The sequence below is a fragment of the Chelon labrosus genome (genome assembly GCF_963514085.1).
Source record: "Chelon labrosus genome assembly, chromosome: 10".
Lineage (NCBI taxonomy): Eukaryota > Metazoa > Chordata > Actinopteri > Mugiliformes > Mugilidae > Chelon > Chelon labrosus.
The window spans coordinates 22654505-22673857 of NC_140360.1; the positions used below are offsets into that span (position 1 = coordinate 22654505).

At 39.7% G+C, this 19353-nt stretch overlaps 2 protein-coding genes across 3 annotated transcripts; one reads left to right on the forward strand and one right to left on the reverse strand.

The window, feature by feature from the left end:
- Positions 1-1379: 1379 nt before the first annotated feature.
- Positions 1380-5560, reverse strand: pfdn4 (prefoldin subunit 4). The gene is made up of 4 exons (XM_084553063.1): positions 5492-5560; positions 4912-5019; positions 3531-3671; positions 1380-1728 (listed from the first exon to the last, which is right to left on the reverse strand). The coding sequence occupies exons 1-4, from the start codon at positions 5516-5518 to the stop codon at positions 1597-1599; spliced, it is 408 nt and encodes a 135-aa protein (XP_084409189.1). The 5' UTR covers positions 5519-5560; the 3' UTR covers positions 1380-1596.
- A 1093-nt stretch (positions 5561-6653) lies between these two features.
- bcas1 (brain enriched myelin associated protein 1) lies at positions 6654-18807 on the forward strand. Of its 2 annotated transcripts, XM_084552788.1 has the most exons (15): positions 6654-7330; positions 7452-7523; positions 7668-7752; positions 8452-8783; positions 12344-12523; positions 13433-13489; positions 13827-13862; positions 14084-14299; positions 15366-15404; positions 15617-15658; positions 15781-15852; positions 16067-16105; positions 16828-16950; positions 17467-17688; positions 18139-18807. In XM_084552788.1, exons 2-15 carry the CDS (start codon positions 7485-7487, stop codon positions 18217-18219), a joined length of 1563 nt encoding a protein of 520 aa, XP_084408914.1. In that variant the 5' UTR covers positions 6654-7330; positions 7452-7484; the 3' UTR covers positions 18220-18807. The 2 variants fall into 2 exon arrangements, with proteins under 2 accessions (XP_084408914.1, XP_084408915.1); XM_084552789.1 differs by lacking the exons at positions 15366-15404; positions 15617-15658; positions 15781-15852; positions 16067-16105.
- The last annotated feature ends 546 nt before the right edge of the window (positions 18808-19353 follow it).

Here is a 19353-nt window from a genome sequence, read left to right on the forward strand (position 1 = left end):
AACTGAGATGAATCCATTTTTGATGACTTTATTTCTGACAAATGTAAGGGGTTTATTTAGACTGTTTCTTTTTACGGAATGCAATAACATGTTCTATGGAGAATTGAAATGGAGCATTGTTTTGATCTCTGGATTGATCTGCAGAATGTTTATGAGATTAATCAATTTTTAAATTGCATACGTGCGTTTGGGTCTGAATTAGCAACTGCATTATTCAATACTTTTTCTATAGTTTTTTTTTTTTAATCTCTCTAGTGCAGTTTTCATTTTTACCTTTGAAAAATATAGACCTGATCGGTTTATTTTCCTCCTTTTGTTTTCAAGTTTGTAATACAATGACCAATTCCTATAACTGGATTATCTCTACACCATGTAAGACTCAGTAAAAGTCAGGCAAACAGTGCTGTTAGTGGTTCTGAAAGAACTGTAGGATGCAATACCAGATACACAACTGTTTAAGATGCAATCATGACACAATACAGGTGAGAAGGTCACTGAGGTGTGCTCATGTGTTGAAATGTTAACATGTTGACAGGGGTTGCAGCGGATGTGGTCCTATAAACTGATGGTCTATGCTGGTATTATTTATTTTATATTGATATGCACTGATCAGTCATAACATTAGAACCACTGACAAGAGAAGTGAATAACATTGACCATCTTGTGACAATACAATGTTTTGCTGGGAAACTTTTGGCATTCATGTGGATGTTACTTAGACATGTAGCACGCACCTAGACCAGACCAGGCACCCCCACCCCATAGCACAGGCACACACACAAAAACGGTTTAGGAGAAACTCAAAAAACATGAAAAACAGCACAAGGTGTTGACCTGGCCTCCAAATTCACTAGATCCCAAAATGATCAAGTATCTGTGGGATGATCCACAGAGGCCCCTCCCCTCAACCCACAGGATCCAAAGGCCCCCACTAACAACATTCTGTTGCCAGACACCACAGGACACCCTCAGAAGGCCCATGTCCATTCTCTGATGAGTCACAACTGTTTTGGAGGCACAAGGGAGACCTACACAATATTAGGATATCATAATGTTATGGCTGATCGGTGTACCTCTCTTTGAACTCAAGCGAGTAATGTGGATTTCATGGCAGACATCCATGTGTTGCTCTGAAATGATTTTATTTCACTTATAATACTTTTGGTAAAAGTTGGTAGAAGTTGAATATTTTTGAAGTCTTTCACTTCAGTCATTAATTCAGGGTACACTGTTAGGGAGACATGTCTTTCATTTTGGACAGTAAACAAAGTCTCATGCAGTGTTTTTGCAGTGTAATTATCACACAGTTATTTGGTTTTCTTTTTTACTTCACTCAGATCAACAAAAAACATGAATATTAAATAAGGGACCACTTAAAATACATTAGAAATGATGTGTATTTATTTAATCCCCACATCTTGTCCTTGTGAATTTGTTTCCCCGAAACTAAACTGCAGACATGTAAATCATAAAACAGACGCTACAAACTTAAGCCATTCGTGTTGGTGTTTTGTTTGGCAATCACACTGTGGATCTGACACCAGAGCTGCGTGTAAATGTCCGTGCTGGGGCAGCTGTCAAAGTCCATTTCGCTGCTCAGCTTTCATTGGGCTCCAGGTTAATGTTGTTACCAAACTTGGCGTAAAGCTGCACCTTCAGATCACTCAACACTTGCTGTATCGCTGACACCCGCTCCTCAAGGCCTCTGACCTCCCGCTCCAGTGCTTCCTAATTACAGAACATGGAAACTCCAATTACATGACAACCACTACAGGAGGCAAGCAACTACAGACATGAGACCTTTAATGAAAACCAGTTTTAATATATGACTCTATGTAACGCACATTTTAAAGGCTGGACAGAGAAATAAATGAGAATAAATTGTCTGCATCAATCAGTTCATGTCTGTGCAGTATGTGCTGCTGTGTAATGAAGAAGCAGCAACAACAAAAGGACAGAGACATCAGGTAAGACTCAGAAAGGCGGACAGGCTCTAATCTCTCGTCAATGCTCACCTTCTCTATGATTTAGCAGCTATGGAGCTAAGACGCTGCTCAGCTTTTATCCTGAAGACACACCAAGGACAATCTCAAGTGCCCCCTTTGTACAAGCTGTCATCTAAACAATGCTTTTAGACACAGAGGCCTTTGGCTGTTGATGTCTACCCACACTAGAATGGACGCGCCATTAATTTCGTCCTCATATACTTCTAGGAGAAGTTTGATGTTTTAGGAAAAGATCGTCTGCTTTCTTGGTCAAGATCAGATAAAAAGACTGACACCACTTTCATGTTTACAGCCCTGGAGTCTTATTACTCACGTAAAACCACAAACAAGGTACCACATTAATTATTCTGGTAGATTTTGATTTTTAGACCACGTCTGAACGGAACCGGGTTGCTGTTTTTCTTTATTTCTAGTTATTATGCTGAGATAAGCTAACAAACTAAAGTTTTCTATTTACCATGCAGACATGAAAGTTCAAGATTCATGCCTTGAATCTTGAACTTTCATGTCTGCATGGTAAACATGATTGCATTGATTTTCTCAACTATCTCAGCGTGAAAGCAAAAAGATTCTTTTCCAAAAATACTATTCCTTTCAAACATATTTAAGGGTTTTAGTCCATAAATATGTGTGTTAGATATAGTGTTTAGAGGTCTAAACATGCATTTCCCATTCTGAAATATATTTTGGTATGAATCAATTTATTTTTTTTTTCCCTAACATTTTTGCTAACGTCTACAATAAAGTTTTAAACGTTTGTTCAACACATTTTCAAAAGAGTTGACTGTTTTCTTGAATTTGTGATGCGCAGCTTGATTTCCTCCACATCAGTATTTCATTTGATCCGCTGTGATTCTAAAATAAGCTTTTAATATGATAACCGAGCGCCGGTGTGATTCATGTGCCGTCCTTCAAATCCCACCTCAGCCGTGACTCATCTCAACAGAGTGATTTTCAAAGAAATCCAGTTCTACTAATCAGACAAAACAGCATGCGAGTGTTTTTAGAATTCTGTTTTGTTTCATAAAGATTATGCTGCGAGAACGAGAACCGCTACGACTACTACTTCTCAGCAGCACTTTAGGCAGTCCACTGGGGAAATAATCAAAGCTTTCAAAAACACCAGTAATTAACATTTCGGAGAAATTTTGAATCAAGGGATATCTCAGTTTTACTGATAAATGAAAGCCAGAAACCATCTTTGTATTTTAGTCTCAACTGATGTTATATTTGATGTTTAGACACAAAGTCATTTTCCTTGTTGTTTCAATTCTAAGTCATTAAATAAATAACCATCATCAAGATGATTGTTTGGAATACATACACAAACCACACAGACTTTCCCTGCCAAGATCCAACTTGTGAATAATATGTCAGTATATACTGTTTGATGATAATAAAAGCTAAAATATAAGTTTACGTTATGGTAAGTCACTCTCCATTGCCCTTTCAGCGAATGACTTGATCATATAACAATGGTCTTTCAAGTCTAAAGCGTGAGAAAAAGTTTAGTGAAACATTTACCTTTGCAGCCTCCAGCATCTCTTGTGTTTCTTCCTGGGTGTGACTCAAAAAGACATCACCGATTTGATAAGGGATCAATAGTGCGTCGTCGTCTAACATCATTAGGTCGTCACTGGCATCCTGTAGGTCCTGCAGCGTTTTCTGTTTAGAGACATTAGCAGGTCATTACAGAGTCTCAATGAGGGCTGTTAACAAATTAGATTAGCAGCTGTGTCGCCCTTCAGGTCACATTTAATTGTGACAGATCTGAACAAACTGGCTTTCTTCGGAATTAAATAAATGCAGATTGAACATTATAATCATTTTAAAGGTTGCAGTTAAGCTTCTGCTAGTAAGGGTAAAATATATATCAGAAACACAAACAATATGTAGTTAATAGCACAATGTCATTACAAAATCACCAATGCAACAAATGACGGCTTTCAAAATTACCATAAAGCTTATTAAACACTTCATTAAAACACTTGGAACATTTCAGTCCAAGTGAAAGTAAGTTTGAAAATATACTGCTTACATTTTAGCTAATAAACTGGAAACTGAGTGCAAGTAAGCCAAGAGTCATCTGTAAGCCCATGAGCGTAAAAATACACTTCTATTAGTTGAAATCAGTTCTGTCTAATCCTCATTTTCGAGGCTGCACTTTGTGTCTGATCCATTCAAGGACTCCACTAATAATTAAAATAGAAACACCTTATGTAACCACCTCAGACAGAACAGACTGACCAGATCATCAGGAGTTTTCAATCAGATTGAGATCATCAGTTCAACGGGAAAATATTAGCTCCTGATAACCACGTATACACTTGATCTGATTGTTTATCCCTTCTACACATGTTTGCCCAACGTGTGAAAAACATCAGGTGATGTGATGAGTTTCCAGGAGAGACAGAGACAAGGAAGTAGAAAAAAACAACCAGTTGTTTGAAAAGATAAATAAAGCCAGAGTCAACATGAGCAGCTCAGTTGAAATGGTGACTCTATCTTGATCGGCTTTATCTACTGAATGAATTCAGAGTCGGTCAATAAGGTCTCGAGGAGAAATTCTTCCTCTATTATATTTCCGGCAGATTTAACGCTCCACAATGCACAGGACAATAAAAATAAAATAAAAAAGATCTATTCTGTTCTGGGGCATGTAAACACATATTCCAGCAGATCATTACATCTGACGTTCATGCAAACAGTTAAGTCTGAATCTCTGATCAGAATGTTTAAGAAATATTGTCCAGGTAAAAACTGTAATAGTCTAATAACAGAACATCTCTTTACATTACAAATAATGATGTTAGACTACTTTGGTTTTATTTGGGTGTAACTAACAAACCACAGACAGACAGACTGACTGAGACATATGACTACAATGTTATTCAGTACAACAGACCTTCTTTTCCTCTATCTCATTTTTGAGCTCCGTCATCCGACTCGTGTTCCTGGCGAATTTATTAATCTTCTGCTGGTCTTCAAACGTGACATGCACATCTTCAACGGCCTGCAAACAACGGGAAATGGTTAACAGTTCTAGTTAGCCTTCGTGCTAGCCAGTTAAAACCGAGACATGGCTTAGTTAGCTCCTTTCAAGCGTTAAGAATGAATGGGGAATCTGGCTAACGTTAGCTAGCAAGCTACACGTTAGATGCCAGCGGTGCCCCCCTCGACTCTCACAACATTTGTTTTGTTATCATCGTTATCATAATTATTATCATAATCGACTGGTGAAGTAGGGCTTATTTAACGACAGGGTTAATCGAGCTAGTGCTTTTACTTTGCTAGCTAGCTACACTTGACAGTAGCTACTATGAGCTACACGAGGGTGTGACCACGGACAGAGATATCACTAGCAGGAGACAGTGTGGCTTTTTTCTCACATGACACACCTCTACTGTTTTATCAGTAGTTCTACATTAAACAAGAAGCATGCGTCTCATTAACAAAATAACACATTTATTTAAATTTTCACTTACAACAGTTCCCTTCTTGACGGCTGCCATCTTGGCTTCTTCGACTGTTCACGTTCGGTGGTGCTCAACACAAAACCACAGCGACACCGCCACCTAGCGGAACGAACAGCCTGGAGTTTGACAGTACAGGTTTACATAAAAAATATTTATTTTTTTACAGATTTACCTAATAAATAGCGTATCCTTGCCGTCCCTCTATCACACAGCTGGTTTCGGGTAAACAATTTAATATAATGTGGCACTAATTTAGTTCTTAACTGACTAAACACGCACCAAGCTCATTGAAGTGAAGTTTTTCGTATATACTGTTGTCGAATTCCGTGCTACTCTGACATGGAAATTTACCATACTTGGGATAAAAAAAACAATGTCTCATGTCTTGTGTCTTAAATTTGCTCTAAGTGATCATTTGATGTGCTATTATCATTAATTATCTGAAGAAATGTGCAAACTTGCTTACAATATGCCCCACTAGTTATTATATGAACCGGAACTGCTGCTCTGTAAACATTCCTACAGCAAACAGTACTGCACCCAAGTTTAAATATTTACTGAATACATCTGCAAAGCAAGAGCAGTATTAATCCAGTTTTAACCACACATAACAGTAACACATCAAACAACTGTCTGCATCCAGGCAATAACACTACATGAGAAATCATAAAGTTTTCATCTAAGTTGACTTAAACATTCCAGTTTTTCCGCCCTTGCAATCAATGGCCTTTTTGTAAGGGCAGCACCACCAATAAAGCCAGTAGGTTGTTATGCGTTGGTACATCATGAAACGTTTGCTTGAGGTCCCTCAGCTGCAGCCTCCCCGTGAAGTGCACCATCCAAACAGGGGAATCCAACTCCCACCTCAGTATGCAGGCTATAGGCTACAATCGGGACATTGTGTTCATGGATTCCAAGTCTTGTCATAATAAATCCCATACATATGGCCCATTTTCCCTTTTTTAAAAAAAAAAAAAAAAAAAACATATTCACCAACGATACTTGGCTTTCATGAAGAGAACAGGATGAAGAACCTTTCTCAGAATGAGCATGGCACATTTACTCACAAAAAGCACCAAACAAAACATGAAGATGAATGCCTGAACGGCCCTCTGATAGGCTTGATGCATCGGGGGCATCTAAACACGGCCATGTGGAAGCCTTTAAAGACAGATGATCTAATTACAGAGCTCTTTGTCTGTCTTGATTAACTGTGACAATAAAGAAGACACTTAATCTTTGCAAATCAAAAAGATTTTTTTAATCAAGTCATATAAAAACGATACAACAGATATTTTAAGGCACATGCTTGTCCAATTCATTTTTGAAGTTTCCTTCGTATCAACAACTCTGAATCTTAAAATAAATTGATTGGAAATTGGTTTAATGCTTAAAATTCTTAAAATGTTAAGATCAAATCAAAATAACTACTGAAACAACTTTTTGGCAGCATGGACACGTGCCAGAACAATATCCTTAAAACACATCCTGTTACTTCCCTGCTACATCTGTCAACAAAACTGTGCTGCACCGCCTTATGATAGTGCTCTTGATTAGAGAGTAACCTCATTATAATTTTCAGAGCGCACACAGGGAGATTGCCATGAGCTAATCATGTGCTTTTACTAAAGAAGACCGATACTTGGTCGGATGTATTGGCGGGCTTTTCACTGGAGGAAATCCAATTGATTACTTAAAAAACAGTCCCACCCATTTCAAAGCACACATAAAATAGCCTGTTAACAGTATCCTAAACACACAGTTGGGCAGGAGCAGGAAGGACACCTCTCTGACTATTGTTTTTCTTAAGGAGGACATCCCTTGCTTGACCTGAAGAGGTGCAACCAGGTAAGACATTTAGATACATTTAAGACTGAAAGTTAAGAGCTTTGCAAAAAAAAAAAAAATGTTTAGAACTATTTGCAGCAAATCTTTGCAAAACTACATTTTCTGTTTAATTTGGTTGCAGAACTGAAAGCTGTAGAGCTTGACTGGGAACACTATGGGAAACGAGCATTCCAACAGCAAAGAGCTCACTGTGGTAAAAATTTTGTTAATGCCTCCACACCAGTCACACATGGGAAAGATAAATACTTTAAATGAAAACATGTGCCTCTCCTCAATGGACAATAACATGTAGATCTTAAAGTCTTGTGAATCAGTTTGTTCTTTATTTTCTTCATAGAACGGGAAGATTAGTGAGAAGCATGAAAATGGATCAGTGAATGGTACCTCTGCAAACATCAAGATTAACGGACTGGAGACTCATGGTGAGTGGGATTTTTAATTTTATTAAATAACATGAAACTAATGCACAATAATAGCTTAAGCCTTACCGTGTTAAAATGTAACATATAAATGCACATACAAACGAAGATGTCACCGTAAAATGAGTAACCCATTGCTCAACGCATGGAATTACAGTTTTAAGGATGAGAGAAGAGAAGATTGTAACTAAAAAAGTCCTCTGTTGTGTTTTATGGTATTTCTTTTGGCAGGTAAAAATCAGCTGATCTTTCTATGTTTGTGTCAGATTAGTCATTTGGGCTCTATAATACTCTGCAAACACAGTAACTCCCAGCTGGACTGAAGGCGCCAGTCTTCAAATGTAAACTCTAGGCGTAGTCTCAGACATTGACAGGGAGCAACTATTTGACCTGTCATGGTGTGGTTGGCTTCGCTGCTGTAGCATTAATGCAGTGGGATACCTTCCGAGTTTAACTAAGAGCTAATGTTGACGCTGGAGATAAAGATAATGTCACTTTCTTGCATTGACAAGCCCATGTTTACTTCACAGAGAGCTGCACAAGGAGATGTCAGCTTAATGTTGCATGCAAGGAGCTTAGCATTCAGACCAGTGTTCATGATAACAGCTGTACAATTAAATAAGAGGAATTATTGAATCAGAACCATGTAAAGGACATACATAAACACATGTAACGGGACTTTTGGGATTTTTTTTTCTGCAGGTAAGAGTGAGACTATAGTCTACCAAAATGGCGAGTCCCACACTTTAAACCTTACAACAGAATCAAGTGAATTTGAGATAGTCGAATCAGTCTCTCAGCCTGCCAGCGCGCCGGTTGTTTCTGAAATCCCTGATGCCGCCGCCCAGAAGGAAGAGACCAAGAAAGGCAAAGAAGAGAAAGTGAATCTTTTCGGCAAGATGTTCAAAAAGAAAGCAGAACCTGCAGCTGATGTTGAGAGTGAAAAAGAAAAAGAAAAAGAAAAAGAAAAAGAAAAGGAGAACACAAGTGAAGATCAGCCAGATGTAAGTCTGCCTCCCAATGATCCACAGCAGGTGAGTACGCCTCTGGTGTTTATTTAAGTCTGGGGATAATTTTCTATTTTATTTTTACTTTCAACAAAACACGTGAAGAGAACCAAACCAGCTATGTATTGATTATGGAAAGCAACGACTGAATCCTGATCTCCTTTGTACCATTCAAAAACAGAAAAATACAAGAAAAATACCAGCCTTCTCCTTTAATGTTTTGCTTTTATCTCTCTCTGATCGATTGATTAAATTTCCCTAACAATGGCAGGTTTATCAGTGCATATATTCCAAAGAGAATTAATTAAGTAATTTTGTCACTGACATACCAGAAAAATGTGAATGTCTCTGCAATCCAGTGCACTGAAATTCACCCAGCAATAGTCTTATGTTGACTGAATTGTGTGGTACATTTTGAAGATTTGGTGGTTTAGAATTGGACAGCAGTATACTGACCAAAAAAACAAAACAAAACAAAAAAAACAATTCAATACAACAGCATCTAAACCCAGAACCTCCACAGAAATTAATCAACATCTCAACAACAGTTAAAACTATATCTTAATTTCAGACTGTTATACATCGCTATCGCTATATTTCTGATGGTTCAGTGAGATCGTGGTTATCACATGTGTCCGCGAAACAAACACAAACTGTATTTCACCTAAACGTGTTGATTTTCACAATGAAGGACCCAAGTGGAGAAGAAGCCACCACCTTGGTCGTCATTGAGCATCGAGAGAGAAGTCCACATCGCAAAGCTGAAACATCCACGCAAACAGACCAAAAACACGAAACCGATATTTCGACGCAAACTGGCGACGACGACGACACAAACGCAGACGGCCTTACAGCAGAGACTGAGGAAGGTTCACTGAATGACTCCACTGTTATCATAGCTGAGGAGGTTGTTGAAGACACTTTACGTGATGACTTCTCAGACGACCAGGCCGTTGGGATCATCATTGAAGAGGTGGTCGGCGTGGGTAACGATGTTTATGAGAATGTAGTGTTCAGAGCAGAGCGGGTGGAAGTCACAGACATTTTTGTGCTTGTGGAAACTGAACCACAGACGGCTGCAGGACCAGAATGTATCAACACAGTTGTGGAGGAAACTGTTCCTCTGGAGATCACATACGACCTTCCGAAAGTGGTGGCAGACTGTGTTGAAGCAGTCTTTGCTGCTGTTTCTGAAACCCCTTACTACACAGCTGCAGTCACGTCAGAGCCAGAAACAGATGAAGTAATTACCAAAGACTACAGTGAAGGAGCTGGATACGTGTCGGCTGATGTAGCACTGAATGAAACCAATCAACGTGAGTCTAACGCTGTCACTCATGAGGCCAGAGAAGCAGATGACATCCCTTCTGTTGAGGAAGAGTCATTTACCACTGTAACAATCTCTGCGATTGTTCACAATGAGCAAACCCCTACACCTGCAAACCTAGAAATTGCTGTCCCTTGTGAGACTGAAACTCTACTTAAGGTGGAATCTGCCCATGTGGAGGTCACTGTTGCTGATGATGCTGCAGTTGAAGGTGTAACAGAAATAAGCAAGCAAGAAAACCTCAACCCTGTAGCTGCCGATGACCCTTCTGAGACAGAAAGTACTATTGTTGAAGCTCCTTTTGAATTCATCACCATTGAGGAACTGGTTGAAGATACTTTTGATGATGAAGTGAAGCCTGAGTCTGTTTCAGAAGTTGTAACTGCTAATGAAACCGCTCAGGTTGGAGAAGATGTGATAGCTGAAGTGGGACCAGAAACTACTGAAGAATCAGCTGCTATTGTTAAAGACAACGCTGCGGAAATACCAGAGGAAGCTATTGATGCCCTATCTGAAGAATTTGAAGCCTCAGATGCCACACATCAGGAGCTTGCAACAGATAATATCAGCTTTCTAGAGGAGGTAATCATGGCAACAATTTTTGTGCCTCTCTCTGGAGAGCTAGAGTCAAATCCTTCCCTCCCAGAGGACCACCTTGAGACATCTACTGAGGAAACTAATGAAGAAGCTATCGAGCTTTTAGCAAATGAAATTGCGACAGCGCCAGACAGTGCTGAGGAAGTCTTCTATACCCAAGAGACATCTACTGAAGGAGTCACAACAGAAGAGATAGAGGTTCCTGAAATCTCAGAGGAACCCACAGAAGAGATCCTAAGCCTCTGTGAAGAAGATCCAGCCAGTGAAGTGTTAGAGAACATACTCAAATCAGCTGTTGAAGCTTTTTCAGGGAAGCTTCAAGCAAATGTTGAGGATTCTGAGGAACCTGAAGCAGACGTTCCACCGATGGAGCCCATTGAAGAGCCTGAACCTTGTATTCCAGTCCAAGAGGAACTCATTGTGGAGAACATTGAAGGTCTGTTGGAAGATACTGACAAAGAGACAGATGCTCCATCTTTTATTGGGGTAGAGGTTGTTGAATGTGTTGATCCTACTGAGGAGCCTGTGGAGGAAAGCGAGCAACAACCAAAAACTGAAATGCTGGTGGTGATCTTTGATGAAAGCGAAAATGAAGTCACAGAAGAAATAATGTATGAAACAGATAATCCAGGTGATGTTTTTGCCGAGGAGAACTCTCAAGCTGCCACTTTTGTTGTGAGGGAGGGTGTTGAGGACGCTCTTGAGGCCATCGTCGAGGAAATCATCAGAGAAGAAACCGAATGTGACATTGCGTCTTCAGATGAGGCAGCAGCACCAGAGATGACGGAAGAGACGGAAGAGAGCGAATCAAGCGCGGACGCAACAGATTCAACAATAGACTCACTAAGTGTAGCAGTCACTGAAGGCGACTCAGGCACAAGTTCAAACGTAGATATTTTAATTACTAGGTTGCTGTCAGCTTGTACGTCAGTTGTTGAGGAATCGGCTTATTTGCTTGGGGATTTAGAGATCTCTTCATTGGGCTACAATATAACTGTTACCGTTCATGTGGCTCCAAAGGAAGAACAACAGTAACATGTTCAGTTACAATATTTATTTACATCTACCTCATCAGGATGTCATACATTTAATGTAATGTTTAATGGTTGTAGCATGTGATAATAAATGCCTGTAAAGTGATTTGTGTTTTATAAAAATGCAGAGTATCATTGTTTGTATGTATATAATTGAAACAAAGCTCACATTATAAAATACTGAAACATTTTCCAATAAAATGAAAAAGGAAAACACACAATTCAGTTTCTTCACTCCTAATTTTGTTCATAATTTCACAACACATGCTTTAAGTTGCAAAGAAACAAAAAAAAAGAGCCAAAATAATAAATGAATATCGATAAACTAAATCAAACAGATTCACTAAAAATGAAATCAGGGATATTCAGATATTTTAAAGACACCATAAGCAAGACTTTCCTGACATTTCTCAAGGCATAACTCACACACATTGTTGAATATGAATGAGTGAGGGGTGGGACACGCACATTAATAAAAGGGTGATTGTTGACAATGCCCCGAGTAGGCAGAGGCATGGTTGGAATTGTGCTCCCATCTCAATGCAGCGATTAAGACACTCTCTGCTTGCATATCAGCACCACTGCTCTAACGTAATCCTCAAAGGCTAATTCTCTGTGATGGTGTATAGGAGACAGCTAACCTAAAGCAAGAATCTGAATCATTAACGGAGGCAGAACGTGCAACTCCAGACTCCAGCCCAGAGGAAGACAAAGTTCCTGACACTGACAACGGAAACAGTGAGCCTGTGGAAAGCCGAGAGGAGAGTAACCCAGAAGAGAATCCAGTTATGAACTTCTTCAAAACCCTAGTAAGTGACGCAGTTTGAGAAATGAAGTGGTGGTTTATTATACTCTTGCTATTTCTTATTATGTATCTTACTACTATAAATTACTACTAAAACTAGACTGCAGTTGAAGAGAAAAAAACAAATCCATGGCAAATGGTTTGCAAATAGCAAACAGCTTCTAAAACAACAATTTAATATGTATTATTTTCTTCTTCACTGAAGCTGAGATATTTGTGGCAATTGGTGATACCTCCAGCAGTGGAGAGAATTTTTTTCAATTTGATCCATTTATCTATGTATTATTCTATGTGAAAGAGTGCCACTGTACATGGCAGTGAAGGTATCCATAACAAAATGTGCCATGATGACGGTGCCTGATGGAAAACCTACAACAAGCAGCTATTGTGTTTCCTCTTCATCGTGCTGCCTTTTGGATTCATGCCGTTTTAAAGAGTTACCATTGGCCTAGCCCCATGCTAATCAAGTCTTTGAACATGCGGGAATGTGGTGTCCTATTGTTCATCCCATAGTGTGAGCTCACAAGGGAGGCCTGTGCGGTTGGAAGTCGAGATTTGTGAAGATAGAGCGAGGGCAGGCCTACGCCATCTCCAGAGCACAATGGCCGTCACAATGACAGCGCATGTACTGTATGTGCTCTGCCAGGGCCCTCAGTGTGCACTCTGTGGGCCTCAGTTAGTTTACCATAAAGGCCTATGTCTGCATTCATGAAAGGCTTCTGTTTTATGGAAATAATTATTTTTCTGTTCCCCTTACACATTCTCTGACTCTGAACTTTTCACACTGCAGCTATGCATAAATTAACATAATGCTCCATGATGCTTAAACATTCCTCATCTTTTTTTTTTTTTTTTACTTATGTGCAAAAAAGTGTGACTGAAGACAGTTTATTTTCATTCCCTTGTTGCACAGGTGCCTACCAAAACAACCAAAAAGGAAACAGCTACTCCTGATGTCGCAAAAGACCAGGTGAACAAGTGTTGATGAATTACTACTGTCCTTATTTTATTTCCTCTCATTGCTTATTCTCAAGCCACATTTCTATAGCTTTAGTTGTGAATTCAGTAATGCCAGAAACTGATCATCGAACACAGGATATACTAGTTTCGGAAATGCAGTTTGTAGTAGCTGCTTACCGTTCCGTTTCTGTTCTCTTTCTGTGGCTTGAACTGAGAGTATTCCTGACTTTAAAAAAAAGGACATTGTACTTTTAAAAGGCATGTAGAGACAAGCTTTTTTGCAGATCTTTGTTTCCTTCAGTTTAACTTTATCTCTCTAACCGCTTCCTTTTTCTGTTGCACAATAGTCCCAGAAGGAGACCCAACCTGCAGCAACCACTACTGTGAGCATATAGCCCAGAAAGTGCTTTGATTTGCATAACACACCCTGCAGTGCATGTATTTACAACAAAGGGCTGGGTTCACTTACTAAAATTACACTTTATATAGGAAATGTAATTGCTGACACCAAATCTGATTATATATATCAAACGTGTTTCCTGTTGCTATAATTTTTCACGGCAGACTATTATTTTAGTAACTCTCCTCTATTTCTTTTTAAAAGGTTGCACAAATATCCGAACCGCCTGCAGCACCCAAAGGAATGTCTGTCCCCCCACCGCCTCCCCCAGAGCCACCGAAAATGGAGGTCAAAGCAGAACCGGCAGCCAAACCTGCTAAGCCTTCGCCAAAAGAAGAACCAAAAGCTGCTGCAAAGGAACCTGAGTCCTCAAAGGGCAAATCAGCCAAAGATTCCCTGAGCAAATTCTTCCGCTCAAAGGTAAATAAACTGGTGTAACTGCAGGCTGAAGCTCCCACCACTGTTTTAAAGGATAGCCATTAATGTAGACTTCCATTGCATTATAACATAGTGTGAATCAAACTTTATGTGAATTTGAGGTACTGCTAGGAGTCAAGACATCCAAAGGCAAGGCTGCTTCAGCAAGCGGAGCCAAGGCTGCAGCAGTGGTACAGTACATTATCGTACCCTCAAACTGACCATTGCTCATCTGGCTACTAACAGAACAAGAGCTGATTTGTCTGGAGGTGGCAGAAACTTGTTATTTTATGTTTCCCAATAGGAGTGGCAGTTGTGTAAGAAACCCATACTCTCTGGAGAATCAGGTTTTGTAGAAATGTGACTCCTCAGTCACGAGAGCAGAGTGATTATGGCTTCACTCCACTGTTTCTACCATGGTCCATTTTTTCATTGTGAAAATTGTTATTTAAAAAAATTCAAATATGATTATTTGCTTTTTTTATTAGGTGAGAAGATTGATGTCACTGTTATGTCTGTGTACAGAATGCAAAGCCAAAATAGGAGGTGATTACCACAGCTTTAGCATAAAGTCTGACCACATGTGGAAACACACAAATTGTTGTCACCAATGGTTGTTTAAACAGCAAGTTACAGTGTTTCAGCTTCAGGCATTAACACGGAATATGTAAGACCACTATAGCATGAATCAATAAGAGAAGGCAGAACCCGTTTTGGCTAAACAATCATGCTCATTATTGGCATTTTGCATTCCTTGCCTTGCATGCACAATTTTTGGAGCCTTGTCAGAGTTGCTGATAGGTTTGTTAGGGAACTCTTATGCTAAGCTAAGTAACTGCCATCTGGGTTTAGTTCCATATTCACACACAGACGTGACAGTGTAGTGATCTTCCCCCCTGACTCATCTAATACATCTGAACTGTTCCTTTAACCACTTCTACTCAGTACGTCGCCCTAACATATTAAGCCTGTCATAATTACATCATTTTCCATTTGTTTTAGAGGCTCTGAAGACATTTAATTTGTGATGGCTTTAACTAAATCTAAGAATTCCTTCACTGTCCTGCAGACAACCAAGGAGGCACCAGAGCCAGTTGTAGATGTAAAGGTAAACTAGAGAGTCTGCTTAATCTTATCTGCTGGAATTTTTCCATGAATGTAATCGAGTGTGAATGTGAATCTATCTGCTCATGTTAAGACTTGGTCTGAGTCTAATTACTATATTGTCTGCGTAACATAACCGCCTAATTGCATTTTTTTTTTATGTGTTCATCGAAATGTGCATTTGTTCAGTAAAAAAACAGCAGTTTTACTCTGCAGGAAACACCAGAGGAGGCACCAGCGCCTGTTGTAGAAGTGCAGGTAAACGAAAGGAAAATGTCAGTCTTGGGGTTTTATTCCCCCCCCCCTTTTTTTTTCAGGGAGTGGAATACTTTCCTGAACCTCCTGATTTTACATGCTCTAATTTGTTTGCATTTGCTCAGACTGAAAATAAGGTCGAAGCTCAGGAGGTAGCACCAGCGGCAGAGGTGACACAGCCAGTTGTAGAAGAGCAGGTAAATGAGCAAGAAGTGCTCAAGAATCACTCCACAGGCACCTCTGAAATGATAGGGCTACAGTTGCACAAATGATTTTGTTGTGTCATATGTAACATATAATAATTCATTAATGCCAGCTAACTCACAACATTTAATTTCTTTGCTTAGAAATCCTCCACTGCTGCACATTGTACAATTTCCATCTTGACCAATAACATTTCCTTTCCTGTAGGTGGTGAAAGAGGCACCACAGCCAGTGGTAGAAGCTGAGGTAAATTAGTGTTAAGCATTTTGGGAAATGTGCTTGTTCCTTATTCAGACAAGGCGATTGTTCATATCTCCTATTTGTCCATTATTTGTGAAGCTACAGTTGGAAGATTGCTGAGTTAGCTTGATCTACTGGAAGTAGGGGGAACAGCTAGCATTGTTCTGTTCAAGGGTGACACCACCCAGCACCCCTAAAGCTCACTATATACAGCCTGTAAGACCTTAAATTCATTTATATTTTAAACACTGGTTTTAAAAATGTGTTCAGAACATATAACCTTGGACAGATTGCATCTTCCTGTCTCAAAGCTTTGCAACTGTCTCTTGACTGCAGATTCATATTTAATGGGCAGATATAATCTATATATTACTTTCTGCACAAAGTGAACAGAGCATTTCCCAAATTGGCAAGCTATCTCTTTAATGGAGGGAAAATTCAAGTGGAGATTGAAACTTCTTCTATTTTTCCCTCTCTTTCTTTTCCTAGAAAGCGACATTTTTGTGCATGACGGTGTGGGCCTCTTTATTCTTACAGCGACCAGGCCTTGTCTTGAATTTACTTTTCCCCCTCCTCTATCATCTGATGCTGGATATTTTCACCCATTTACCTCTTCTCGCATGTCACAGGTGGCGGCTCCTGCTCGCTCTGTCAGCTTCCATGATGACCGTTCATTTGATCCGCAAATCTCATAATACGTGTTTTCCTCTCTGCTGTTTTGATAAAAGAAGGTGGACCCCTCAAAAGCTGGAACTCTGGAGGCAGCAGCGAAGCCAGAACCGCCACCACCTGTTCAGGAAGAGAAGAAAACTGCCTCTAAATCGCCCTTCCTTTCTTTGTTCAAAACCAAAGTAAGAGCCCATTCCCTTTATGATCCCTCAAAGCTTCTGAAAATCTCTGGGTATGAACTGTGATGGAATAAATTAACAGCGAGTAACAGATTAATGTGAATTTGAGGTACTGTTAGATCACATGACCACAAAAGTCCAAGCAGCCTCCACAAGTGGAGTTCGGCTCCTCAGGAAAACTACTGGACTGGTAAATACTGTAAAATTACCTCGTGAATAGATGCATCATTAACCAGAGTCATTTCATCGGTTACATCTGGTATTAAAACATGCCCTAAAACAACTCTTTTGCCAGAATTAGTCTTCATTTGAAAACTATAACAACACATCAGATAAATGATCATTCTCCATAATGTTCAATCACTAAGACAAGCTGTGTCCTAACAGCAGATGCACATCTTATTGTCGGTTAATGAGCGAAACACACGTTCCACTGGTAAAAGTAACAAACAAGTGAATCCTCTGCTGAGCTAGGGCTGGAATAACTGGATTTTTCATCATGTACCACAACACTTTCAGGCTGCTGAGGCCAAGAAGGCGACCCCGACCCCACTTGCAGCAGCAGGAGAGGCAGCTCAAGCAGTTAAAGCCAAAGAGGAACCGAAAGCAGCAGCCAAGTCGTCAGAGGCAGCGGTAGATAACAAACTGGCTTCCGTGGCCTCTCAAGCAGGAGATGATGCTGCCGGTGTACCCAGGAAACTGGAGAAGAGGAACTCCATCCAGCTGTTCTTTAAGAATCTGGTAAGAGGAACATCACTTTTCCCCAAATACAAGACAGAAATCTTCTTCTAATTCAGTGATTCAGTGCTTGAATGGCCCTGGATATTGAAATGTCTTTTTGCAATAGCTCCACTAGAGGGCAGCAGCCGCTATTTAAAAAAGAAAACAAAGACGAGATCAATGAGATTCTGAGTTCCTATCCACAGTTTTTACAGTAATTGCTATTTACTGTTGACAAATGTATGTGTGCTCTCAGTGTAACTTAATTCAAATGCTACATTTTAAGCAAGGAAAGGGAAAAATGAAGAGTTGCTTTCCCCAGGTTAGATGTTTCCCACAACTAGAAAAATCATTAAAGAATCAAATCCAATGAAAGACCTATAGAGATAAAAATTTCTTGTACAGGATCTGATTCTTTAAGATAGTAGACACTGCAACATGCATTTACTGTTTTCTCCCTTTAAACTACAGGGTCAGAAGCGTCACTCTACAGATGCCGGCGTCCAGACCGAGCCAGTGGTTGCTGCTCCAGGAGCTGAGAAAGCCAAATGAAACCACAACCATCCCTTTCCCCTGTACAGACCCCCTCTCTCCATCTAGCTCTTACCCAGTCTTTATCTCTCCCGTCCCCCTTCATTACTTTAACTACATTTTTGTTACTTTTTAGGAGAAAGGAAAGGTTACTGGAAGGTTAAAGGAAAGTGAGCAGCTCTGAGGCAGAGTAGGTGGCAGGGAAGGAGATTTGACAAGGCTTACTGGAAGGCAAGGTTGTTGAGATATATTTTTGGTCATATAAATGTCTTGACAAGTACGGCGACGTGAGCGTGAAACCTTTTCTACAGACATTTAATGAATCTCTGTTTTGCAATCTAACACATCGGGGCTTGTAGCGCCACGCTTTGCTTTTAACTGTTACTTTGACTGCAAATGTTAAGAAACCATATATTTTTACAGCTACCAGAATATGCGTGCAGTTTTGGTAACACATAGATGATATGAGATCAAGAAGGTACTTAAATGGAAAAATAAGACGCAATAATATAGTCGCTATAAGGAGCATGTTTATGTAGCAGATTGCACTTACAGATTTTTTTTTTTTTTTTTTGGACTGAGCTCTATGTAGACTAAGGCACAGACATACATACTATAACAGTTACGTGTTGGGCTGCACGGGAAATCACAATCTTTACTGTTCTGTGGGGAACCTGTTGTAAATATTCACAAATGCATCTGTGGTGGCAAAATGGTGTCGTTGTGCAAATGTGTCCTTGCCGTACATTTTGCGGTCACAACCGATTAGCTCTTTGTAGACTGTCATTTAACTGAAGTCTAGTCGTCTGACTTACATGTGCAGTTAACATTAGGCTTTTGTTTGCCTATGTGTGTGTGTATGTGTGTATGCGTAACTTCAGCTATCTCAAAGAAAATAAATATGTTCTCCCATTTGTCTGTTGTTCATCAGTGACAAATATTTTAAAATTATAAACTTTATTAAGAATAACTGGACATTGCAACAACTGGAAAAAATATGTCTCTCAACAGACAATTAAACATGAAATTCTTGCATCTCTGATATTCTCATCATTTCCAAGTAACTTTACAGAACCTGTGAGCTAGTAAGGTGTGGAAAATGAGTCACACATTGCCATGTTGAGTGTAGAGATAAACACTGGCAGCCTTACTCAC